Here is a 22,555-nt window from a genome sequence, read left to right on the forward strand (position 1 = left end):
TTATTATATTCTGCTACTTATATGTATATTACATAAGATTATATATTATGAAATTCTTGTTTTTTGTCTATTAAAATAACTGGAAATATATTTTATGTTTCGTAATTGGAACTTTCGTTGTGTCTTCTCGAAATGCTACAAAAGTGCAATATTATATCATTTTTCTTTAAATCTTTTGTAACAAAATATTTATATATTGTTATTTTCTATCATCATTATTTGGTAAAATTGATAGATACATTATTTCAAAATAGAAAGATTGTCTAAAGATAGAATATTTTCTATTTAGGTTTACCTATTAGAGTTTCGATAAACAAACATGCTGGAATAGACATTTCTGCTGCTAATGTAGTAATCATACTGCTGTGCTTGGAAATGACATATTCTGACGTATCTTAGCATATTGACAGATTGTCAGGGTCTAATAGCTTGTGTCAATTTCGCTAAACAAGGGTAACAATAGTAAGCAAATTAATATCGAAATGATTAATGCACATAAATTAATAATTAGTATAAGATTGATTATGCATGTATGACATATTGGAAAACTATAAGCAAAATGTGCATAGTATATAGTATATTATATTTAATATAGCACTATAATAAGTATATCTTACCATATGTTATATCATAGAAGATAACAGTGAATCAATAGTAGATATTGTGTCCATTAGCTCACGTCTATTGTTGTCAATTTATACAATAACTAGAAAGCCTGCAGAGCATTAGAATTTAATTTATATGTTTGTTGGTTTTAATTATTTGAGTCTGTGTAAATTTCTAACGTTTCTTCAAGTAATCGGTCGGCAAGTTTATTGGAATGATGTAAGGTAGATGTCCCAGTGGTCAAACAGTGATTAAGAAAACAGATGGATAATTGAAATTTCTTTTATATTTAAACAATATAAAATTATAACTTAATACATTTATTCAAACCAGAAAAATGTTTACGTTCCGATAAAATAATAAGAATTTACATTTATGAAAGAAAACATTTTAAATTAATTAAAATCAGAGAATTTTCATATGACCCAGCAATTAAACAATGTTTTCAGCACATCCTATTCATTTATTATTACTGTAATATTTAATATAAATGTTAAATATGTTTAATGTAATTGCTTTCATCAGTTAATAAGCAAACTATTAAGATCATAATATTTTGCGAAATGAAAGTATTTCATATACAATAAATTCATTTAATTGATAACAATGCTTTTTTTCATGAAACTTTTCAAGCGGCAACTTTTAACGAAGTGCCTGTTTTAAAGATTTTTATTCCTGAACAAATATCGTTTTGTGCATAATTTTTTCTTTTTTTCTTTTTCTTCGGCATTCTGAAGAATTTATGTGACTTTATAATATTTAATTTTCTATTTTTATAACTGTTCGTGCAAATATTTAGATGTCTTTTGTGATTAGTGACTGTGAAAACCTATAATGTTGAAGCTTTATGACGTTACATATAGATCATCCTAAAACAAATGTTGTTCTGAGCGCATATCAAATTTTTCACAATTTGTTTATTTATAGAATTGTTAAATATAAAAAAATTCGACGCTTTATATCTTCTAAACATTAATTAACTTCTTATTTCATTAAAGTTTGTGAGAAGAAACGACTTGAACGAAAGTAACTTAAAGTGTATTTCAATAGTTAAAAATGACAAAAGAATTTTTTTGAATCTCAAGTGAAAGCTCAGCACACTTCCTTGCGTTACTGTTGACTTAATAAATAATATAATAATTTTTACTATTTCATTATAATTAATCTATTTCACAGATAGCATTTGAATACTTTATCTGTTTACTAATAAAGTGCTTTTGAGATATGAATTGATGCTCATAAACAATATTTTCTTTGTTCACACGCTTGATTTATTTATCTGAATATACGTTGTATTTGCCGAATTATACCGTGTTTGCACCTAAATCCAAATTGATGTCCCGGTACACACTGGTTTTCTGCTATGACAGTGTTTATTCGATTACTAACATTTCTGAAAGAAGATTCATCGAGCGGTATGAATTTAGCGCTTCACAGTTTTTCGGTCTTTAAAATTAATATGATTTGAATTGCTTGATATTGAAAAGTTCTTTCAACACAGGATTGAATTAAAAATCTTATACCACTTTCTTAACACTGTTTTAATATATCACTACTGATTAAATCAAGAAGAAGATACTTTTTTTATTGTTAGCATTCTGGTAATTGCTTTCAGTAGAAAACTGAAATGGTTCCTGGATAGACGCTATTTGAACCTCGTATTTCAAACGACGGCGAATCTCCTATTCCTCTTCATCTCTAATTTCCCGAGGAAATGATTCCAAGACTCCTCGGTGATTCACAAATGTTTCTGTCATTTCCAAATTATTACATGCGTAACCATTGTTACTTAGCAATACATGAATTTGTATGGATTTTATTCTTGTTGTCACTTTCGTTAAATACCAATCAATATTTATCATAGGTATTCATTTTTCGGCGTAATTTTATTATTGTTTATTTTTTCTGTTCGTAAATTTTAATTTCCGAAATGCTTTCTTCAATTTCTCCGGATTTTCTAAACAATTGCCCTACACAATTATCAACATTTCTTGACCTTCCGTTACTTTCGACTTCCGTGCGTTCAACTGTGTTGGAAAATTCATATCTGTGAGTTACATTGTGCCCATTTATTATCCATGTTTATTTTTGTATAATAATTATGAATATTTGTCAATCAGATTTCCTTGATGATAGAATGATGTAGCTGTATGTAAGTTGCAAAAAACAGATCTTATAAGACAAAAAAACATGTTTGAAGTGCATACTTTCCAAGCGTACAGAAGCATCGATATTTTACAGATCCAATATCTTACAGATGCAATAAATCTTACAGATTTATTATATTATTATTCACGCTAAACATTCTAGAAATAAATAAAAGCGGTTATAAGAAATATATACAAAAGTACTTCCAAATCTTATTACCGAAAATCTTATTGACTGTTTACACCTAAAACCATAAACCAGTACTGTATATAACAATTCGTTTGTATAAAATTCCTTGCTTTTTTAGCATTTTTTAGTTTAAATTTTTTATATAAGTGCAATAATTGTAATAAGGTTTTATAGCAAAATGTTTCATCGAAGTAAACTCACAAAAGTAACAATTCATTACATTCTTTCAAATAGTACAGTATTTTAAGCCTAAATGAAAACTCGAAGAAAGGTTATAAAATTTGTCTGTTTTTTAAAGAGATTTAATGAAAAAATAAAAATGCAATATTCCAAAAACGCGGTAACTGGTTTTGGTAGTTTATCCTCTTAAGGGGTAACGCCACTCTAGAATTTTGAAAAAGTCGAAAATTTTTTTTTTTGCTTAAATGATGCTTTATTATGTATAGAATATGAGAAAAAAGTTTTAGGTGAGGGGCAGGTCGCAAACGAATTTTTTTACAATTTTTGCCTACAAACCGACGCCCGATGCGTAGAGTTTTCAGAACAATCTTTGAATGAAGCTTCAAAAATGTCGAGATTGAATCTTAGATTCAATAAGAAGGAAGAGGACATGGAGGATGTTAATATAGAAGGCCAAATGTATGGTGCAGGCATCGCTGATTAAAGTTATATAACAAATTTCTTATGCTGAATGGCAATCAAAACTTTAAACGCGTTTTTCTCGAAATCACTTTATTTGAACTGGCCGGACAAATAACTCGAAAAGTTTTTAACTAATCGACTTGAAATTTCGTGGAGAGGTGTAAAATAGTATAATGCAGTGAACATCGTACGGATTTTTTGATTAATTAACTACTTAACTTTTTATTAACAATTTAATGCCTAATTTTCTGCCGTTTTTCGAAACTTTTTGTTCATATCTACACTAAATTAACAATTATTAATATTTTTTAATTTCCGTACGATGTTCCATAGATTTTGGTACATAATATGAGAAATTTTTGGATTTTTTGATTTAGGACCATGCGTTAATGAAAAAACAGTCCGGCCATAAAGCCCTTTCAAAAAATGGTGTTGTTGCTTGCCAGCACCTGCAGCCGCCATTATTAATCCAAATTGTTTCTAAAAATTTACAAACCATCTTCAAAACATATATAATAAGGCCTTTTTTATTCTGACTTTATAACTTGTACGATTATTACTTTAATAATTCCCGAAAATCACCTTTTTTTCTGACTTCTAGAGTGGCGTTACCCCTTAAATCCAGTTTGCATTCGTAGAGTAAATAAGGCTGATAGGGAAAATCCATGTACTGTACTTAACGTAACTGATTATGTAAGTGGTTAGTAGAATATTAAAGGTAGAAGAAATGATATGAAATACGAAACCCAGTTATATTTGCTGTTATACTCCGCGATTTTTACAGATCCTTTTTCTTACTGAATCGATGTATATTTTACATCTGAACAAATGGAATCGATAAAATAAATTAATCACTGATTTTATCTGTGAAATCTCCAAAAAATCAATTAGCAGAACCAATCAAGTTTTATAACTGTATTGTAATCACTATTGTTAAACTATTAAATTTGTGTGTTCGATTTATTGTTTTATTATTTATTTATAACGGTTGTATTAACAGAAAGGTCATGTATAATTACGGTGTAATAGGTAGTTATATAATAATGCAATTATTTTTAGGGCAGTGCAATTTTATATCACTAGAGTCTTTCCTCTATGAATCTAGATAGACCATAGTTACATTCTATATGCACTAACACCTACTTCGCGGCGTGCTGTCGAGTTATATGTACAGAAAAAAAAAATAGCTATACAAGCTTTTCCTATGTTCGGCTGTCCAAAGGTTGACATGTTCAAGAAAATCTTATTTTGCGCCGCCTCCGAAAAGGTTGAAATGTATTTAATATACTATCTAACGAGTATAAAGGTTTCATTCATATCTGTTACGTAATTGTATGATTGAATGAAATAGAAATTACTTCGTTAGGAAATAGAAATTATATTATACTTTTTAGTGCATTTCGAAGTCGGCGTATTTTTTTTCTTAAAATTATTTTATTTCACGCTTTTTAGTGGAATGGGAAGAATTGTGTAGGATACTGTGAGACAGTTGTTCCGGGCTTTTTTTTTGTCTGCGTAAATGCCATGAACATAATTAAGTAAAAGACAACATGGATATTCGTTTTTCAATTTTTTTTGCAACAATAATCCTTTGCAACTAAAATATGAAAAAATTTTTGGTAATGGTACCAATGGGGAGTCAGACTCTTCAAGATGCAAAAGGCTTTGTTCCGATCGTACCACCCACCTAGGAAAAAACCGGTGAACATGCAAAAAAAAATAAGGGACACTTTTTCAGGGACAAGTACAAACTAATTACATCATGATTGAGGGTGCTTCATCCATTTGTTCTTTGTTAACTTTCTTTGCAAAAATTTACTGCGCATGTGTATCTCTTTCGGTTTAGGACTGCGCAAGGGTCAAAGTATCCGTAAAATAATAGCAGATCCTGCGCAACATATTTTCTAACAAATCAAATTGATGCATTTTTAGAACGATACGAAGACTGTACCAAGCAATGGGAATAATACACCAACGTCAACGTGAACTCATCTTGCTGCATAAGTCGCGTGTCAAAGCGGTAAAGCTTAGTTAGTGTTTTGGTACAGTGCATTGCAATTGCCCTTTCTTGTCTTTCCCGTGCGTTCCACTAATATTAATAACAATAGTTTTTCACTAATATCACGAAAACTAAAGTTTTCCGTCAATTATGCATAAGGAAAAACTCGTTCAGAATCATGCCGCTAATAACGTATTAGAAGGACGTAGAAATCGTTCGAAGTTGATTTCAAAATTTAACAACAATTTTTTGCTAATATCTCGAAAACTAAAGCTTTCCGCGAAATTTGTATATGAACAAAATTGTTGGGAATCATGTTCGTGATAAGATATTAAAAGCGCACTAAAATCAAGAAAAGTTTATTTCAAAAGTTGTCGGTTGTTTTGCAATAACAATACTTTACAATTAAAAAATTAAAAATTATTTGATAATGGTACCAATGGGGTGTCAGAACCTACTAGACGCAAAAGGTTTCGTTCCGATCGGTCCACCCAGCTAGGCGTAATCAGTGAACATACATAAAAAAAAAAAAAAAAAATACTGATCGAGTTGAGTAACCTCCTCCTTTTTCGAAGTCGGTTAAAAAACTTATATAACTTTGAGAATATATACAGAATATATGTGTACTTATATATTTTTGTTCGGAACTTAAATTCGAAAGAGTTCATTTAAACACCTAGTTCAATAACTGTAAATAAACAAAATAATAATAAATAAATAATACTTCTAGTACTTGATTTTGTTTACTAGCAACCCGCAAGAGATAGGTAACAAGCTTTAACGCAAAAATTACTTCTTTCAAGTAGATCTATTAGTGGTTATAGTTCCCTCGTTTGTTTAAGCTATTAGAAAGTTGCAAACAAAAATATTAACCACTTTTTCCAAAATTCCTCTTTTTACGTAAAATGTTAATTGGTAATTTAAATAATTGTGAAACAGTATAGTCCATTTCTCTTTTTTTTTAATATAAGTACAAACTGTGATGTATTGCTGAACCATTTTTTTCAACAATAGAAAGATATTTCGATCCCACCATCACGTATGGAAGCTGTATGACCAGTGATATTTTTCTGACATTTACTAGGAAATACTATGCAACACACAAAAAGAAAAATAATACAAAAAATTTCTTCCCTAATTACAAAGTTGGAAAATATTACAAGTAATAATAGACGAAAATATAGACAGTAACAGATACAGTTTATCCTCAATATAATTATCAAGCTTTTCTCTTATTTTCTATCCAAATAAGTGATTTAGGTGGGTAAATAACTTTTTTTAACCATTGATGCACATTTGTGTAACGAAAATAAAATTTATGCTTCAGTTTTTAACACACTTAACTAGCGTAGTAGATAAGTATCTTAAACTGTTATTGCATATTTGTAGTAATATAGATAAAATAGAAATTATTTTTTATATTTTAGTCCACTGAGAAGTTGTTAATTTTTCTTTTCTTTTTTATTTTATACCTTTTGGAAGGTGTAACCGAACAGTATCAGTAAACCTATGTAAGATGGTTTCCTTTAGTTGCGTAGTAGTTTACTATCACATACATCAATTATTTCAGTGTTAATAGTTTTTGAAAATTTTGTTCTTGATTCTTTGCCGTTGAAGTTCAAAAACTTTTTCTGACATGAGTACACCTAACATGAATACACTCTACAAATTGCATAAAGTTTCATCCCGATTGGTGCTAATTTATACATACAGGGTGTCTCACAACTCGTGTAGGTCCCTGAAATGGGGGGTAGCTGACGTGATTCTAAGCAAGATTTCCCTTTGCAAAAATCGGGTTTTAAGCGTCGTTTTTGAGTTATTAACGAAAAACACGGACCAATCAGAGCGCCGGGATTACGCGCACCGAGAAGCAGAAGCGAAAGCTTCGAGCCGGTCGCCGCAGTGCGAGCGCGGTCAACTGAGTTTTTCTCGGAACTGTCTTAACGTCTAATAAGAAGTATTTACATTGAAACTCAGTTAAATAACGAACAAAATAATTAAAAGTAATGTTCATTTATTCATTCCTCATGAAGGAGGATCAGAATTAGTTATGTGTAATTGACACAAAGTATGCAAATGGAATTTATTGAATACTGCAATTCGTTAACGACAAGGAATGTGACATTAAATATCGAAATTTTTTTGTTTTATTTCCGACAATAATATTGGCCAACGAATTTACGTATTTTAATAGGAAATACTTATTCTGTTTATGATAAAAAAGGGTTTCAATGTGAGATCTAACAAATGTATTAACGTCTCTACTAATTTACCTGCCGATGTTGACCTGTCGCAGACATTGGCACCTTATAACACAGCTGGTAGCACTCACAGGTCACTGCACTGTCTTTATTTCAAAACACTTTTGTTTTCACTTTCACTTTCTGGAGAATCCCTGGTAAAAGGTATTGTCCCTCCCGATGCCTCCGAGGGTGTCCGAAAGGTGCCGATTATTTTAATATTGTCCTGGACTGCTCCTGTGATTAATAATAATTCCCCAAGATCCATGTTGAAAACTGCAGGTGCTGTGAAAAGTCCTCAGAATTTAGATTATGCGGCCGTATAAACTTATACGGGTGCATCTCGTTCTCTTGAAGAATTCGATGTACCGCGGAGCGATGCATACTGAAATAAAATACAGAAATGTATTAATAAATGAAGAAGGATACTTTAATATTAACGTTTAAATACTATTAACATTACTTACCCTAAACGGCGAGCGACGTCTCGTATGCTTAGCGTTCCATCTTCATGGAACTCTTCGACTACCTCGCGTTCCTCTTGCACTCGACGTAAAAATATAAAAAATATAAAATTCTGCGTTAGTCCTTTGCAGAGACATTTCGATGGTTACTGTCCGGCAGCTCTCACGAAAATGCTCACGGGTCAAACATAGTTTTCTTTCCAAAAACTACTCTGCCTTTACCCACCCCATGGCTCAATATTTTAACAAAAGTGTGCATATTGTTTGAACGACTTCCCCGAGTCTGATTGGTACCTTTAAACGTCCGCACGTATTTTTCGAAACAATCAATTATACGACAGCCGATAGCTGCGAGACTCGAATTCACCTGGATTGCCCATTGTCCCATTTAGGCTTGACCGTGCAATAAATTGTGCGAAGGCGAACTAACGAAAAGCTAATTACCTTAGATGACCCTTTTTACCAGACATTAAACATTCTGGTATTGCACACGGTTTTCTGTCCACTGGTCACATACCGTTCGTCAATACCTGGCCAGATAGCACGAAAGTACAAAGCAGTCGGTACGAGAAATGAACTGTTTTACGGCTCCGAACGTTGTTTTGTAAAACGGCTGCTGGTACGTGCTATACCAGAATGTTTAATGTCTGGTAAAAAGGGTCATCTAAGGTGTATAGCATCAAATCTAAACCGCAGTGCTTAGTCGCGCTGCTTCTTGAAACAGTCTTATTTATGAAAAAGTTAAGCTTAGTATTTCGCTTTGATAATTTCATTTCGAAAATTTTGCATTATTATTTTGTCGTTACTATGTCAATTTTGATATAATAAATTATGTCAATCAACAGAGATAACATGACAAATATCACTTCATAAAGATTTTAAATAATATTAAAGTGAACTTAATGCAGTAACGTCAGATGTAATACGACCTACAATTTTTACTTTATTTTTACAGTTAATTATGCGTAGTTACACTCCCGCAAGAAATACTACTACATCCGGCAGTTAAGCTTGAGACGGTTAAAGTTACGTAGATCGGGTAGCAGCTGCTTACAGTTTCAAATTGGTTCAACGGTGCAGCCCTATGTTTTACTAATTTGTCGGTGATATTACGTCTATCGCTAATTCGAAAACTCTGCAGAGAATTGGTTCGTCGAACAAATCATTGAACTGTTCACTGATTCAGATTTGCAAAGTAAACTAAGTATTCCTGATAAATCTGTATCTAGGCAGAACACTCTTTGTCTTTTCTATTTCGATTTATCCATCCCTACTGCTGTCGCAACAGTAGGCATCCTATTAACATCACTGCTCTGGGAAAGGAGGAATGTTCAAGGTTTGTCAAAATTAGCAAATACAGATCGTGTGTATGCAATTAAAAGCAATAAACGCGAGCTAAAAAGTAATGAAAGTCAATGGAGCGACTGAGTATTATTCGTCGTAGGAGTGAATCGAATCGATCGTGTCACCTTCAGTTCATATATATATTTGTATATATTTGTTAATATATATATACGTACCCGTACGTCAGGCAGTACCAGGGCTGGATGCAATTAACCATCGCAGCAAGGCTGCCTGGTAAAGCGTTCGTCGGTGCGTGTATACGGCCGATAGGGCGACAGCCGAGAGTTCGTTTTGCGAAACTGTCGATAATTAACGTCCGTACGAAGCCTCGTCTCCAGGCGCATATATGTTTGTGTGTACGGGAAGTGCCTACGGGGAGGACATGCCTGTCGTATAACGAACTTTCGCGGACGGACTTCGGCTTCGCTGACCTGCCAATAATTATAGACTGCGCCACGGGCGTCAAAGGTGAACGCCGCTGCACAAGAATTCGCTCGATGCATCTATGGAGACTCTTCACCTCTATCTGCAGACACTTCTGATTCCCTTTAACATCGAAGCCCTAATACCAAATAACAAGCGGACTGTGGGGTCTTTGCATTTGATAAAACTGTACATCAAGATGATACATTCTGCTACTTTTCTTCGATCCCTCGTTCTTTTACCCGCCATATCAGGTCTGGGCAATCTTAACGTCCCTAGGCGATTTCTTCCCAGCACCAAATGATAAGGCAAGACAAATAAATGTAACAAAACTTGTCCATAGTCTTAAAGACACGAATATAATAATCATAGCGAAGTTCACACATATAAGTACAAGAAGACATATGAAATTATTTTAGTAGAAAGAAAAAATATTAATTACATTAATGCTTAAAGAAATATTTATAGTAAGTATTAAATGTATTAGTATAAATATAATAATTACAGCTTTTGAGGTACAAAAATTGTTAAAGGGCGATTTTGAAAACAGAAATAATATGTAAATGGCTCGACGTTATAGAAATATAATTTTACAGTTATTACAAAGAAAATGTAAATCGCTCTTTTGAAGAACGTCTGTTTGATATTTGCAAAAGAGATGAAAGCTGTGTGTTCAATCAAAGGCAAAAAATGATTTGAAGTTCATGGAAAAAGACAAAATGAATTTATTTTATCTAACATATCAAACAGGTATGTAATACATTATGTGGAGGTTAGGTAAAAGTCCTCAGTTAATAAAAATCCGCAGTTAATTTAGAGAACACATACAAATACATAAAGTAGTAAATAAATGTTTGATTTTTATTGTTATCAAAAGATCTGATGTGTAATAAAAATTACCAAATAACCTATTGGATAATAAGTAAATGGAGAAACTCCCGCATGCAATGTGTTAAGTTCTGAAGAAGTTTTATTATAATGTAAGGATGTACACTCTAAATATGTTTTAGTAGGTCTATTTTATACATTGTATGATTATTGTATGCCATACAGTATTATGTGAATTTCTGTGAACCAACATTGCTTTATTATAAAAATATTTTTATACTTATGAAATCAACTTTCAATAGAAATACGATTAGCACGTTGCTGATTTAAGAGATGTTTCCTTCTTCGATACGAATGCTATTTATGACAATTTATGATAATTCATTTGATATTGACTTTGACAAATATTAATTACATGTATATGAAACTTTAAACCAGTTTTCGTTTCACTGCTAATTATGGTTCTGAACCATAAACTTTCTACAAAAAAAACTTTTGCAGTCTTCTACATTGTGGTCTGGAGATATTTATACATGCTAATGATTCAAAATATCATGCTTGCAAAAGGTGTAAAAAATTAGTTACACTTTCTACCATATAAAATTTGAAAACGATCTGAAAGATAGATAATATTTACATAAACAATAGTATATTTTTTGGGGGAACGTATACCATTATATGTACACTTTCGAGTAGAAAAAATATTGATTTTATTTTGATAGAGACAAACCTCATCCTGTCATAATATCTAATAGTTCAAATGAAATTTACAAATTGGAATAGTTAATGCTTCTTTATCATCATTTACTAATATATAGCACAGAATATATGTATAAGCGATGCTATACAAAAGCATTTCCGAGTGATTAAAAACTTTAATCGGAGCTTATCATTTAAAGAAATTAACAATGGACAAAACATTAATTGTACAGAAACTTCAGCTGTTCATTAAAAATGAGTTATGATACAAAACTGATTTCATGATGAAAATTTATATTAAACACATTACGTAAATATTTCTCAGAATAAACCACATCATTATACGGAATTTATAGTTTCTTCTTTGTTTTCTACACTCACTATGGGACAAAATATGTTTTATATTAAAATTTCATATGTGCGTTCCATTTTTTTCGTGTAGATTAGTAAATATATATAAATTGTATTTAATATAATTCATGCAATAAAAATTGGAGATTTGATATAATGTCTAGCAACAGAGCATGCGTTATAAATTGACAAGTAACAGAATATACGTTCATGCTATAAACCGGGCCATTTGCCCTCAGCATCGATTCCCATCCGACGACATCGAGGAATGGCGTACCGAGCCGGTTAAGAATACAACCACTAATAGCAGATATCTATCCCTTAATCCACTTAAGCCGCTTAATTCACGTCACATCAACGTGAAATATTTACAATGTACGAGCACACAAAAGGCACACACAGGTGTACGGGTTCACGTATAGGTGAACGTTAGTAGTCTCACAGGTAGCGAAGAGGGGCAAGGGAAACCTTAGCCAAGAGTTGCTAACTCCGTCCGAGCGATATAACGAACACATGTTCCAACACGAGTCTACATAATCCGCAACAAGCTATAGGGACACACACCCTTGCATTTGAAGCCATCCGTGTGTTCTTACACACGTGTAACTGGTCTTTCTCTTTGTTGTTCATTTTTGGTTTCTCTATTGCTGTTTCTTTCTTGCCTTCGTCTATCTTTCTTCTTTCGCATTTGTACTTTCGTATCTGATTCCTTCGCATTTCTACAAATCCGATATTTCATTCGTGGTGGTTCTATTCGGGTCTATTTGTCTTGTTATACGTTTACATTATGCATGCGTGTTATTCGGTTTTGTGACAGTTTTATAATCTATGAATATTAATTTTACTACACTGCGGTGCATAATTGTGACAATACCTAATTTGAACGGAAAGATTGAATGACCTTTTTGTAATTCATTTTGTAATTTGATATCGTAAAGCGTATGATGCTCTGGTCATTATGGAGAAGTAAGAAGACATTAGTATTTTAGTAACTGTCACGTGTTATTTTATATAAAAAATTTACATTATTATATTGTTCAAGAATTTTTGTCATGTAAGTTAATTCTATCAAGAAATTCATAACACCTGGTATTATTGAAATTTGATTAAAGGTTGCACTAGCTGCTCCCCTGAATATGCAGATTGTTGAGAAATTTTGAACAATATTGAGGATTAGCAAGTTTATGGATATGGTGCCTTCGTTCCAAGCTTATATCCGTTCTTTGTTATTGGCTAGCATCTACGTATCATATAGTGAAGTAATGAAAAGTTTTTAGGGTAGGTAAATTAGACAAAACAGTTTCTGGTAAATATCATTACTTTAAATTTTTTGTACATGTATTCATTTTAAAAAGTATACTAACAAATTTGTATTTATAAAACCTAAATCGAGGCTTTAAAAATTGTTTGTAGTATGAATTATGCTATCGAATAAATGTTTGCAAACAAATATTTTAAATGTTTTCACACCATACTTAAATAATTTTTATAATGAATTCAAAATATTTGTTTTCGTGTTTGCAGACAAAATATGTCGGTCTGGATTATTTATAACAAAGTATTTGGAATTGTACGTATTTTCATGTAAAATGCATTTATTCTTTAAGTTTCGCGTCAAAGTTGAAATGGATACAAGCTAAAAAAAGAGAAACAATTATTTTTGAAAAAAAAATTGATAGATTAAAAAAGATTATGTTTTAAAGTGCTTAATGACTCTTTTATAAATACGTATATTATATCAAGAAAATACCAAGAATTGTAGAATGGTGTAATATTGTAGCAAATAAAACGAAAGAAATGAATCAATTTGTTACTTCAATTTTTGTATAAAATTTGCTCGCCATAAGTTTAGTACACCCAATAGTTCTAAAAAACGAATATTTTGTATAATGAAAATATCTTAATTGTTTACGAACATAAAAGGAAATTATATTTGTAAATCATATTAAAATCAACATTTTTGAGTTTTTAAAAATTGAAAATAGTAACTAAATAAATTTAGACGCTTAAAAGATAATAGTGTTTATCACACAGTTTCCATTTTACATACAGTAAAGCTTTGTTTTTTAAAGAAGATATTATTTAATACCGAGCTAATTTAGTTCTTTGCTATAATCTAAATTCGATTTAAGTCAAATTTAATTCAATTAAATTTGAAAACTGTTTTTTTTTCCAAAAAATTGGGTGAATCTGAAAGAAAACCTTTTTGTTACCATAGGATTACATCAAAACTATTTTCCTCCAGTTCTGATGGTATCTGAAAGCAAATAAGAAAGGTTCCAGCTGTGGACTTGTAATGGTACTCATTACCGGTAGTCTGCCATTCAGCGTTACAAACCCGATATACACGGTATACATGGTCATGATAAATGACCATTGCCGTCTCCACACCTTTTATCAAGCTATGCAGAATTTCATTTCTATTCTGAAAACAAATGCGAATTAATAATTATTTCTTGCACCTTTAGTAATATGTCTGCTTGTTTGTGCGATGTAATTAGGCTTTCTCCTAGAAAATCATGGAAATAATACGGACAATAAGGAATTCACGGTTACTGTGATGTACCACAAAAACAGATTAGGAATATTCAAGTTTACTCTATTTATGCAAGAAACAATTGAACCGTTTATTTTGAAAACCAGGTCAATTTAATAAAAAAAAATGGAGATAATGATAGCAATCGATAAAACTAAATATACTATTTTTATTTGTAAGCCTATAGCCAAATAATTCCAATGCCCTAATATGTGGGTCGTAGAAATTTAGTTGTCTGACGGTATTGGAAAGACGTTTATCTTAAAAATGCTGTAGTCCACTTTAGATTGAAATTATTTTTAACTGAGTATATTACGGTACAATTTAGCTTCGGTAAATTCCAGTAGTAGTGACAATACTAATAATAATAAACTACAAATTGTATCATGTTAATAATATAGGTGATTGCAATATGAGGCTGCGTTGTAGGCCTGTCTAACAAAGGACATCACCAAGGTGTCACACGCGGATTTTAATGAAATTTACATACGTGGTAGCTTTTCAAAAATCATTTGACACGTATTTTTTTATATCTGCGGACATGCATGTTGAGGAGGTGAAAATAGCCTTCAAAGTTCGGGGTTGAAAACACATTTTCCTTAATAACTCGGAAACTAGAGAGTGTAGGAAGGTGAATTTTTTTTAAATTGTGTAGTTTTTAGTCAAAAATTGAGTTAGTATCAAAAATTTCGGGAGAAATTATTTATTTAAATAATATATTAAAGAAATGCACTTTTTTTTCAATTCTTCACCCTAAATGCAGTTCGATTCTTTTGCAGCTTTGTATACTAAAAATGTAGATCAAAATAGGGGATACGTGTTTTTGGAATTTTTTGTTTATTGCAATTTAGCAATAATTATTACATATACAGTTTTCTTTTACTTTTTACGGACAAGTGAGTTGAGATCTGTTTTCGAAGAGGGTGAGCCATTTTTATACGATAATTTGTCACGTTTTTAACAATTAGACAATATCAAATGTTTATTGTTTCATCGGTAGCCAGGGAAGGTCCAGCGAACAAGTATAAATCCGCCGCGGTACCTGTCGTCGCTATACGGAACATGGGTTTCTATGGCCAATGAAACTTTTAGCCGAAGGTATACGTTTATTCATTTGACTTTTAATAATGAATTTCTTCATTGAATTTCATTATTGTGCACACTATATAGCATAATCTTCAGAAGCAAGCATTCAACTTTAGCTTTATCAATTTTTATTACATTGTCTTTTGTGAATAAATTTGTATCTAAATTCAATAAAATTAAAGGATTAGAAATTGTTCGAACAAAATTTTTTCAACTTTGAAACCTGTTAACGTCAAATGGTCGAATAAACGGTATGGTATTTTTTGGCATTTTTAATATTTCCTGTTTCTTACACTATTTCTTACCTAGGGATTGATCGTCGTAACTTCTCACTATATCTTGTCTATGAATCAAGAAGCAAAACAGTATTTTCTGGTTCACACGTATCAAAAAAATATTGGCAGGTTTTTATGTAGAAGGTGGTTCCATGTTCTCTTAATTCGCAAAAATAGGCAAGATTTAGAGATAAGTCAAGTCATTAAATATAACCTCTTGCTGCATTTCTATATCTGCATATGCCCATTCTTTATACATGTCAATTGTATCTGTTATGCTTTGTGCTAGTTTAACTTTGTTTCGATTTATGTGTTCTTCCTGCTTATTAGAGATAAATATTTTCATTAAAATGTTTATAACATTAATAGGATTAACATTCATACTTATAAAAAATAAATTTTACAAATGTTCAAAAAGCGAAACAATAATACAATTACCATATACTTATTTATACCCACTTTCCTGCAACAGTATAGTTTGGAATAATATACTTACCCTTGTTCAGATTACGACGACCAATACAAATTTCTGAAATTTCCCACTTCCACTTTAGCAACGTATAAAAAACCAAGAAAGAACAGCAGCGCACTGCTCAAATCTCCAGCTCTTTTCAGAGATACCGAATCATTTAAACAAGGAACATTTCCGTTCAAATTATTAAAAGTCAAATAAATAAACTTATACGTTCGACTAAAAGTTTCATTGGCCATAGAAATGTATGTTCCGTATTACGACGACTGGTACCGCGGCGGACATATACCTGCCCGCTGGACCTTACCTGGCTACCGATGAAACAATAAACATTTGATATTGTCTAATTGTTAAAAACGTGACAAATTATCGTATAAAAAGGGTTCACTCTCTTCGAAAACAAATCTCAATTCATTTCTCCGTAAAAGGTAAGAGAAAATTGTATATGTAATAATTACTGCTAAATTGCAATAAACAAAAAATTCCAAAAACACGTATCCCCTATTTTGATCTATATTTTTAGTATACAAAGCTGCAAAAAAATCGAACTGCATTTAGGGTGAAGAATTGAAAAAAAAGTGCATTTCTTTAATATATTATTTAAATAAATAATTTCTCCCGAAATTGTTATCACTAACTAAATTCCTGACTAAAAACTACACAATTTAAAAAAAAATCACCTTCCTACACCCTCTAGTTTCCGAGATATTAAGGAAAATGTGTTTTCAACCCCGAACTTTGAGGGCTATTTTCACCCCCTCAACATGCATGTCCGCAGATATAAAAAAAATACGTGTCAAATGATTTTTAAAAAGCTACCACATATGTCAATTTCATTAAAATCCGCGTGTGAAACCTTGGTGATGTCCCTTGTAAGTATCATTGCTGATTTCTATTATCAGCTTGCGAATACGTTTTTGTTCAGTTTCTAATAAAGAGTGAACAAAATTGACATGGTTCTTATTTTAATGTTAGTGCACGAAACTAATTAACAAGTTCACTGTTAATTAACAATTAATTAAGATACGTGAGAGTTGTTATAAAATGGAGAATTTTGGAGTCAGGATCTGGATATAAGAATAATTCAGATTTAAAATGATTCAAAGACATTAAAAAGAAGAATAACTGAAAAATATATGTAAGTTTGACGTTACCCCAAACTTAGTGTGCCCGCCAATGCCACGTGACATGTGGAGTGGGGGCGACTACGCAGTGCCCAAGAAAACAACAAAACCGAGTCAGTGTAACGAAAGACTAAGAACGAATGTAAACACCGACAATTTGTACGGTTTTAGGTGCGGTAAACGTATTATGTAGATAGAGTATTACTGTTCATTATTATTGTTTAATTATTAATTATATTATAGTTTTTAACTGCAACCACGGATTGTTGTGTTTATTTATCCTGGCATAAAGTCCACCCAAGAAAGGCTTACAAAACCGTACAAATATGGGGGACATAAAAGCAAGATTCCACTTTGTCTCCGAGGCAGTGGACAGCAAAACTACGGAGGTTAAGGTCAAGACAATTCAATTGGTGGGACAACCGGAAATTTTCAAATTCCCTGAAGGGGCACAGACAAAGGCTGAACACCCAAATCTTTTTGAAAATCAAGTAACGAAGGGAGTCGTCAAAAGCTTGAAACTGCGCAACAAATTTCGGAACGTCGTCATCACCTTGGCGGAAGGCAAATTGAAAGACAGTTATGTGGATCATGAAGGTAATGTTGTTTTTGATGGGTATTATTTGGAAGCGATTCAGACTGATTCCCCTATCCCATCAAACCATCCTGCTCCTGAAAACCCACCCCAGGAAAAACCAATCCATTCTATTTCGAAAAATATAATATTGGAGAAGTTTAATGGAAAAAACTTTAACGCGGAGTCGTGGATGAAGATTTTCGTGGCAGAATGCAAACGACTCGAAATAAAAGAAAATAAATATCCAGAGGTCTTAAGATTATTTTTAGAAGGTCCCGCTTCAAATTGGTTTTCAATATTTTTAAAGACAAACTCGCTAACGTGTGAATGGGAACATTGGAATAAGTCATTTATGGATACATTCAATCAAAAATCGTGGTCTGAAATTGCGTATGCCTACACATTTAGATATCTAAATGGACCCTTTTTGGACTTTGCCTTGAAGAAGAGAAATATGTTGATAGACATAGACCCAGATCTAACGATAAATTCACAAATAAACTTAATTGTAATTGCTCTTCCGCACTTTGTTAAATCGCGATTAGAGAGGAAAAATTTAACAAACATAGACAACTTAATGTCATTACTGAGTCAAATGGAACCTATAAATAATAGAAATTTCAATGAGAAAAAAGATGACAAACAAAAATATAATGAAGATAGACAAACAAACCAACGCTCGCGGAAGCCTTGTGCATATTGTGAAAGTGTAGGTTTTAAAAATAGATTCCATCCAGAGGAGGTATGTCGTACAAAAACAGCAAACCGAAAAACAGACAAAAATGATAAAATCAAAATAGCTAATAACATAGAGATCGAAGATGCAGTATCTTTTACCGAGGAGGCAAAAAACGTATAGTGACCCCACTTATAAAATTAAAAATTCTTGTGAATGACAAACCAATTGTTGGTCTCTATGATTCAGGAGCCAACATTTCACTAATAAATTACGATTTTTGGGCAAAACAAAATCTAGATAAAAAGATAAGTGGGGATAAAAATATAAAAACTATTTCGGGAATTTCAAAATCCGAAGGTATGATTACTTTACCGGTAAAGGTTTTTAACATGGAAAAAAAATTTCCATTTTTTATAGTAAAAAGCAATTCATTTAAAGATGATGCACTACTGGGTTTAGATTTTATAAAAGAATTTAAATTATGTCAAGACGAGAATTTAAAAATAAGACAAATCAATAATACAGAAATAAACCAGGTAGAAAAAGAACAGGTTTCACACCCAATTATTTGCTCACTGGAAAAGACAAATCAACTCTACTAAGCGAACTAAACCCTAGTAATGAACGTAACTTGAAAGAAGATAGATTAATAGCATTCCAAAATTCAATGAAAGCTCACAGACAAAATAAAAATTATTATGATAAGAATACAAATTATATAGATTACAAAGTTGGAGACCTGGTATATATAGTAAATGGTAATAAATTGAACAGAAACAAATTAGACCCAATTAGAACAGGTCCATATAAAATAAAAAATAAAGTATCTAATGTGATATATATAGTTGATAGAGGTTTCAGAAAGAATGAATCAAACCTTTTTCACACCAGTAAATTGATCCCTTATCACCCGTTTCCTAAGCCGTCCACTCAGCTTGAAGGGGGGGATGTAAGTTTGACGTTACCCCAAACTTAGTGTGCCCGCCAATGCCACGTGACATGTGGAGTGGGGGCGACTACGCAGTGCCCAAGAAAACAACAAAACCGAGTCAGTGTAACGAAAGACTAAGAACGAATGTAAACACCGACAATTTGTACGGTTTTAGGTGCGGTAAACGTATTATGTAGATAGAGTATTACTGTTCATTATTATTGTTTAATTATTAATTATATTATAGTTTTTAACTGCAACCACGGATTGTTGTGTTTATTTATCCTGGCATAAAGTCCACCCAAGAAAGGCTTACATATAAATATCCGTTAAATTAACGATTACAATAATTCATTAATTTCGAAAACGGGGCAAGTCCATTTGAATATAATAAAACCTTCATTTTTGTAGTAAGTATTTAAAACGCTATTGTATTAGTGCTTATTAATATTTCTTAATTTATTGAAATGCAACGATTTCGGCAATATCAAAAAATATACTTGTCATATTTTAAAAATAAACTGCTAAACTGGTACTCGATTTTAAAGTGTCTACAATTTCTAGCAATACAAGATTTACATCGGTAAAAAATAAAATGTATTACTTTCCAAATCAGTAAATAATTGCCACATTTCGGTACATAACCTATGAACTTACTAATGGGACTGGTACACGTCAATCTTAAACAGTAAACGTAGCTTGTATAAATACAGTAAACGTAAATACTACTGATGCGTTTCAATATCACATCAAATTAACCGTGAGTTTACCACTGTTCTTATTTCGTATAACTGTCTTAACTTTATAATAAAATTTTTAAAAATCTACGTTTATATAACATTACTTTCTTATTCTGTCCTATGTATGGGATACATGCAATACTAGTAATTGGTACGCGAATTAACAATAATGGCTCACGCAGGTTAATAATTTTTCATTGTTTGCATATGGTAGCTTGTATGAAAAATAAAATTCAGAGGAAATGGCATTTTCCAAACAAAACTGTATGCAGAAAAAAAGTGTTATATAAGATTGAGATGCAACAATGAATTTTAACCTTAATTTAAGTTTTCGTAAAGTGTGAATGTAAAGTGAATGTATCAAGTAAAATAATAAGAAAAAATTATTTAAAGATACAGAAATGATTCATGAACTATTTGAATGATTAAGGAAATTATATATCTCTGATCAAAAAGAAGAATTGGCCGCTTGGTACGATTGCGTTAAGATGATTATAGTTTTACAAGTTTGTATGTAAATAAAAAAACATAGACTTTATTTGGAAACAAAGTGTATATAAATAAATCTATTCCTTATTTTGTTGTCGCTTGAAACACAAATAATGATCATATTAGAATTTTCCACATTTCAGTCTTCAATCGGCGAGTTGGCGGAATTGCAATAGTGAATTCATACACTGTGTTCAGACGTAATGACAATATTCTTTTCTTTACGAAATCGTTTCTAAATAAACTTTCTTACTATATATTTCGTATAAATATATAATGCAATGTGTATTGGTATGTATGTATATTTGTTGTGCAACCAATGAGTGCTCACATTTTCGCGATAGTAATTTTTTCTTTTCATAATAATAATACATTTCATTTTATTCAGTCGAATTTATCGAATAATTTCATGTTAAGTGCAATCAAATAAGTCCTTCTTAGAGATTATTAGGTTCTGTATCATGAAACTATTGAAGACAAACTTTAAAGCGAACGAATTGTATAGATTAAAAACTGTCTACCTAATATCGGTCTACATGTAGCTTCAGATTTAAAACTTGTACAACTACTTTTACGATGAATAAGGTATGAAACATTCTTTTTGAAACAACCAATACTTATCATTTCACATTTTATTTTGTACAAATGTCAGTTTCAAAAAGAATGTTTATATTTAATCATTTATATTTTTATTTAATTATTTAAATAATTTGGCCCTTAAAAAATTGGTCTTCGGTAGTTCCGCGATTAGGTCTTGCAGTTGTAATTAATTTTCCAAAATTTTCGATGGATCAAGAGACTCTTGATCTATAAAAGACCTAGGCTCGCACTCGTTAGGCTCGTGTTTAAAGGTCACATTGCTAATAAGTGAACAGTTTGGCTACTTAACCATAAAACATTTTCCAAGCTGAACATTGACTTTCCTTTCTTTTTAAACACTAAAGCTATTTGTAAAAGACCGGCTGCGGACTCGATTTCCGGACTCTATTTTCAGCTGAGTATACAAATGTTCTATAGATAGTGATATTTTTATGCTGCTAGATATGTAAAACATGCTTCTATATTTAGGTCTTTTGTATTATCTGTATTCTTCGTGCTTGTATCCAATTATTTCATGATAAGATGTCCTTAATACCTATATAAGAAATTAAAAAAAATTCTGCATCTCAAAGAGTGAAATAAAAATTAAATCAATAACAAAAACGGTAATTTTGATTTAATAATTGCTGTTAAACCACAATAAACTGTGACTGGTAAACCAAACTAATTTAAACTATTTGGAAAAACAAATATATTATTCCTGTTTTTAATTCGGCAACACGGACCTCATACTGTGCAATTTCGTTTTGAAGAGCTTAAGAAGTTCTTTCAAATTTTGTTCCTTGCCTGTAAGAGAGGGTGTTTCTTTTCTTTCCGGCACGCGTCAAACAGAGGGGACGGTTCCAAGGCGGGAAACGCATTTCTATCGAAGCATGCACAGAAGAAAGTGCACACGCACGAATAAAGGTGCTCGCACGTGACACGCAGTCCAATGTGGGGTTACACGTAATGCACGCACGATTTCGCCTATGAAGGGCCTCTATTCAAAAAATCGACTTCCAATCGAACCTAATAGCTGAAGCTCGTTAACGAAATTGTTTGTACTTCGTGATTATGTTACTAAGAGGTTGTTCCATGCCAAATCGATCACTTTTTTTACGTCAATAGCAGAGA

General features: G+C 31.7%; 2 protein-coding genes across 15 annotated transcripts in view; both read left to right on the top strand.

Moving 5' to 3' along the window:
* The window catches only part of LOC100883744 (CUGBP Elav-like family member 1-A), a 1,238,863-nt gene that overhangs the window by 81,180 nt on the left and 1,135,128 nt on the right, over positions 1 to 22,555 (top strand). The gene's annotated exons all lie outside the window — the stretch shown is intronic.
* Positions 17,408 to 21,399, top strand: LOC143264464 (uncharacterized). Of its 2 annotated transcripts, XR_013038200.1 has the most exons (3): positions 17,408 to 17,597; positions 17,670 to 19,788; positions 19,861 to 21,399. XR_013038200.1 is itself a non-coding variant. In XM_076531826.1 (2 exons), exon 2 carries the CDS (start codon positions 17,753 to 17,755, stop codon positions 18,860 to 18,862), a length of 1,110 nt encoding a protein of 369 aa, XP_076387941.1. In that variant the 5' UTR covers positions 17,408 to 17,597; positions 17,670 to 17,752; the 3' UTR covers positions 18,863 to 19,854. The 2 variants fall into 2 exon arrangements, 1 of the variants encoding a protein (XP_076387941.1); XM_076531826.1 differs by lacking the exon at positions 19,861 to 21,399 and having other exon boundaries at positions 17,670 to 19,854.

Source organism: Megachile rotundata, chromosome 5 (genome assembly GCF_050947335.1).
Source record: "Megachile rotundata isolate GNS110a chromosome 5, iyMegRotu1, whole genome shotgun sequence".
Lineage (NCBI taxonomy): Eukaryota > Metazoa > Arthropoda > Insecta > Hymenoptera > Megachilidae > Megachile > Megachile rotundata.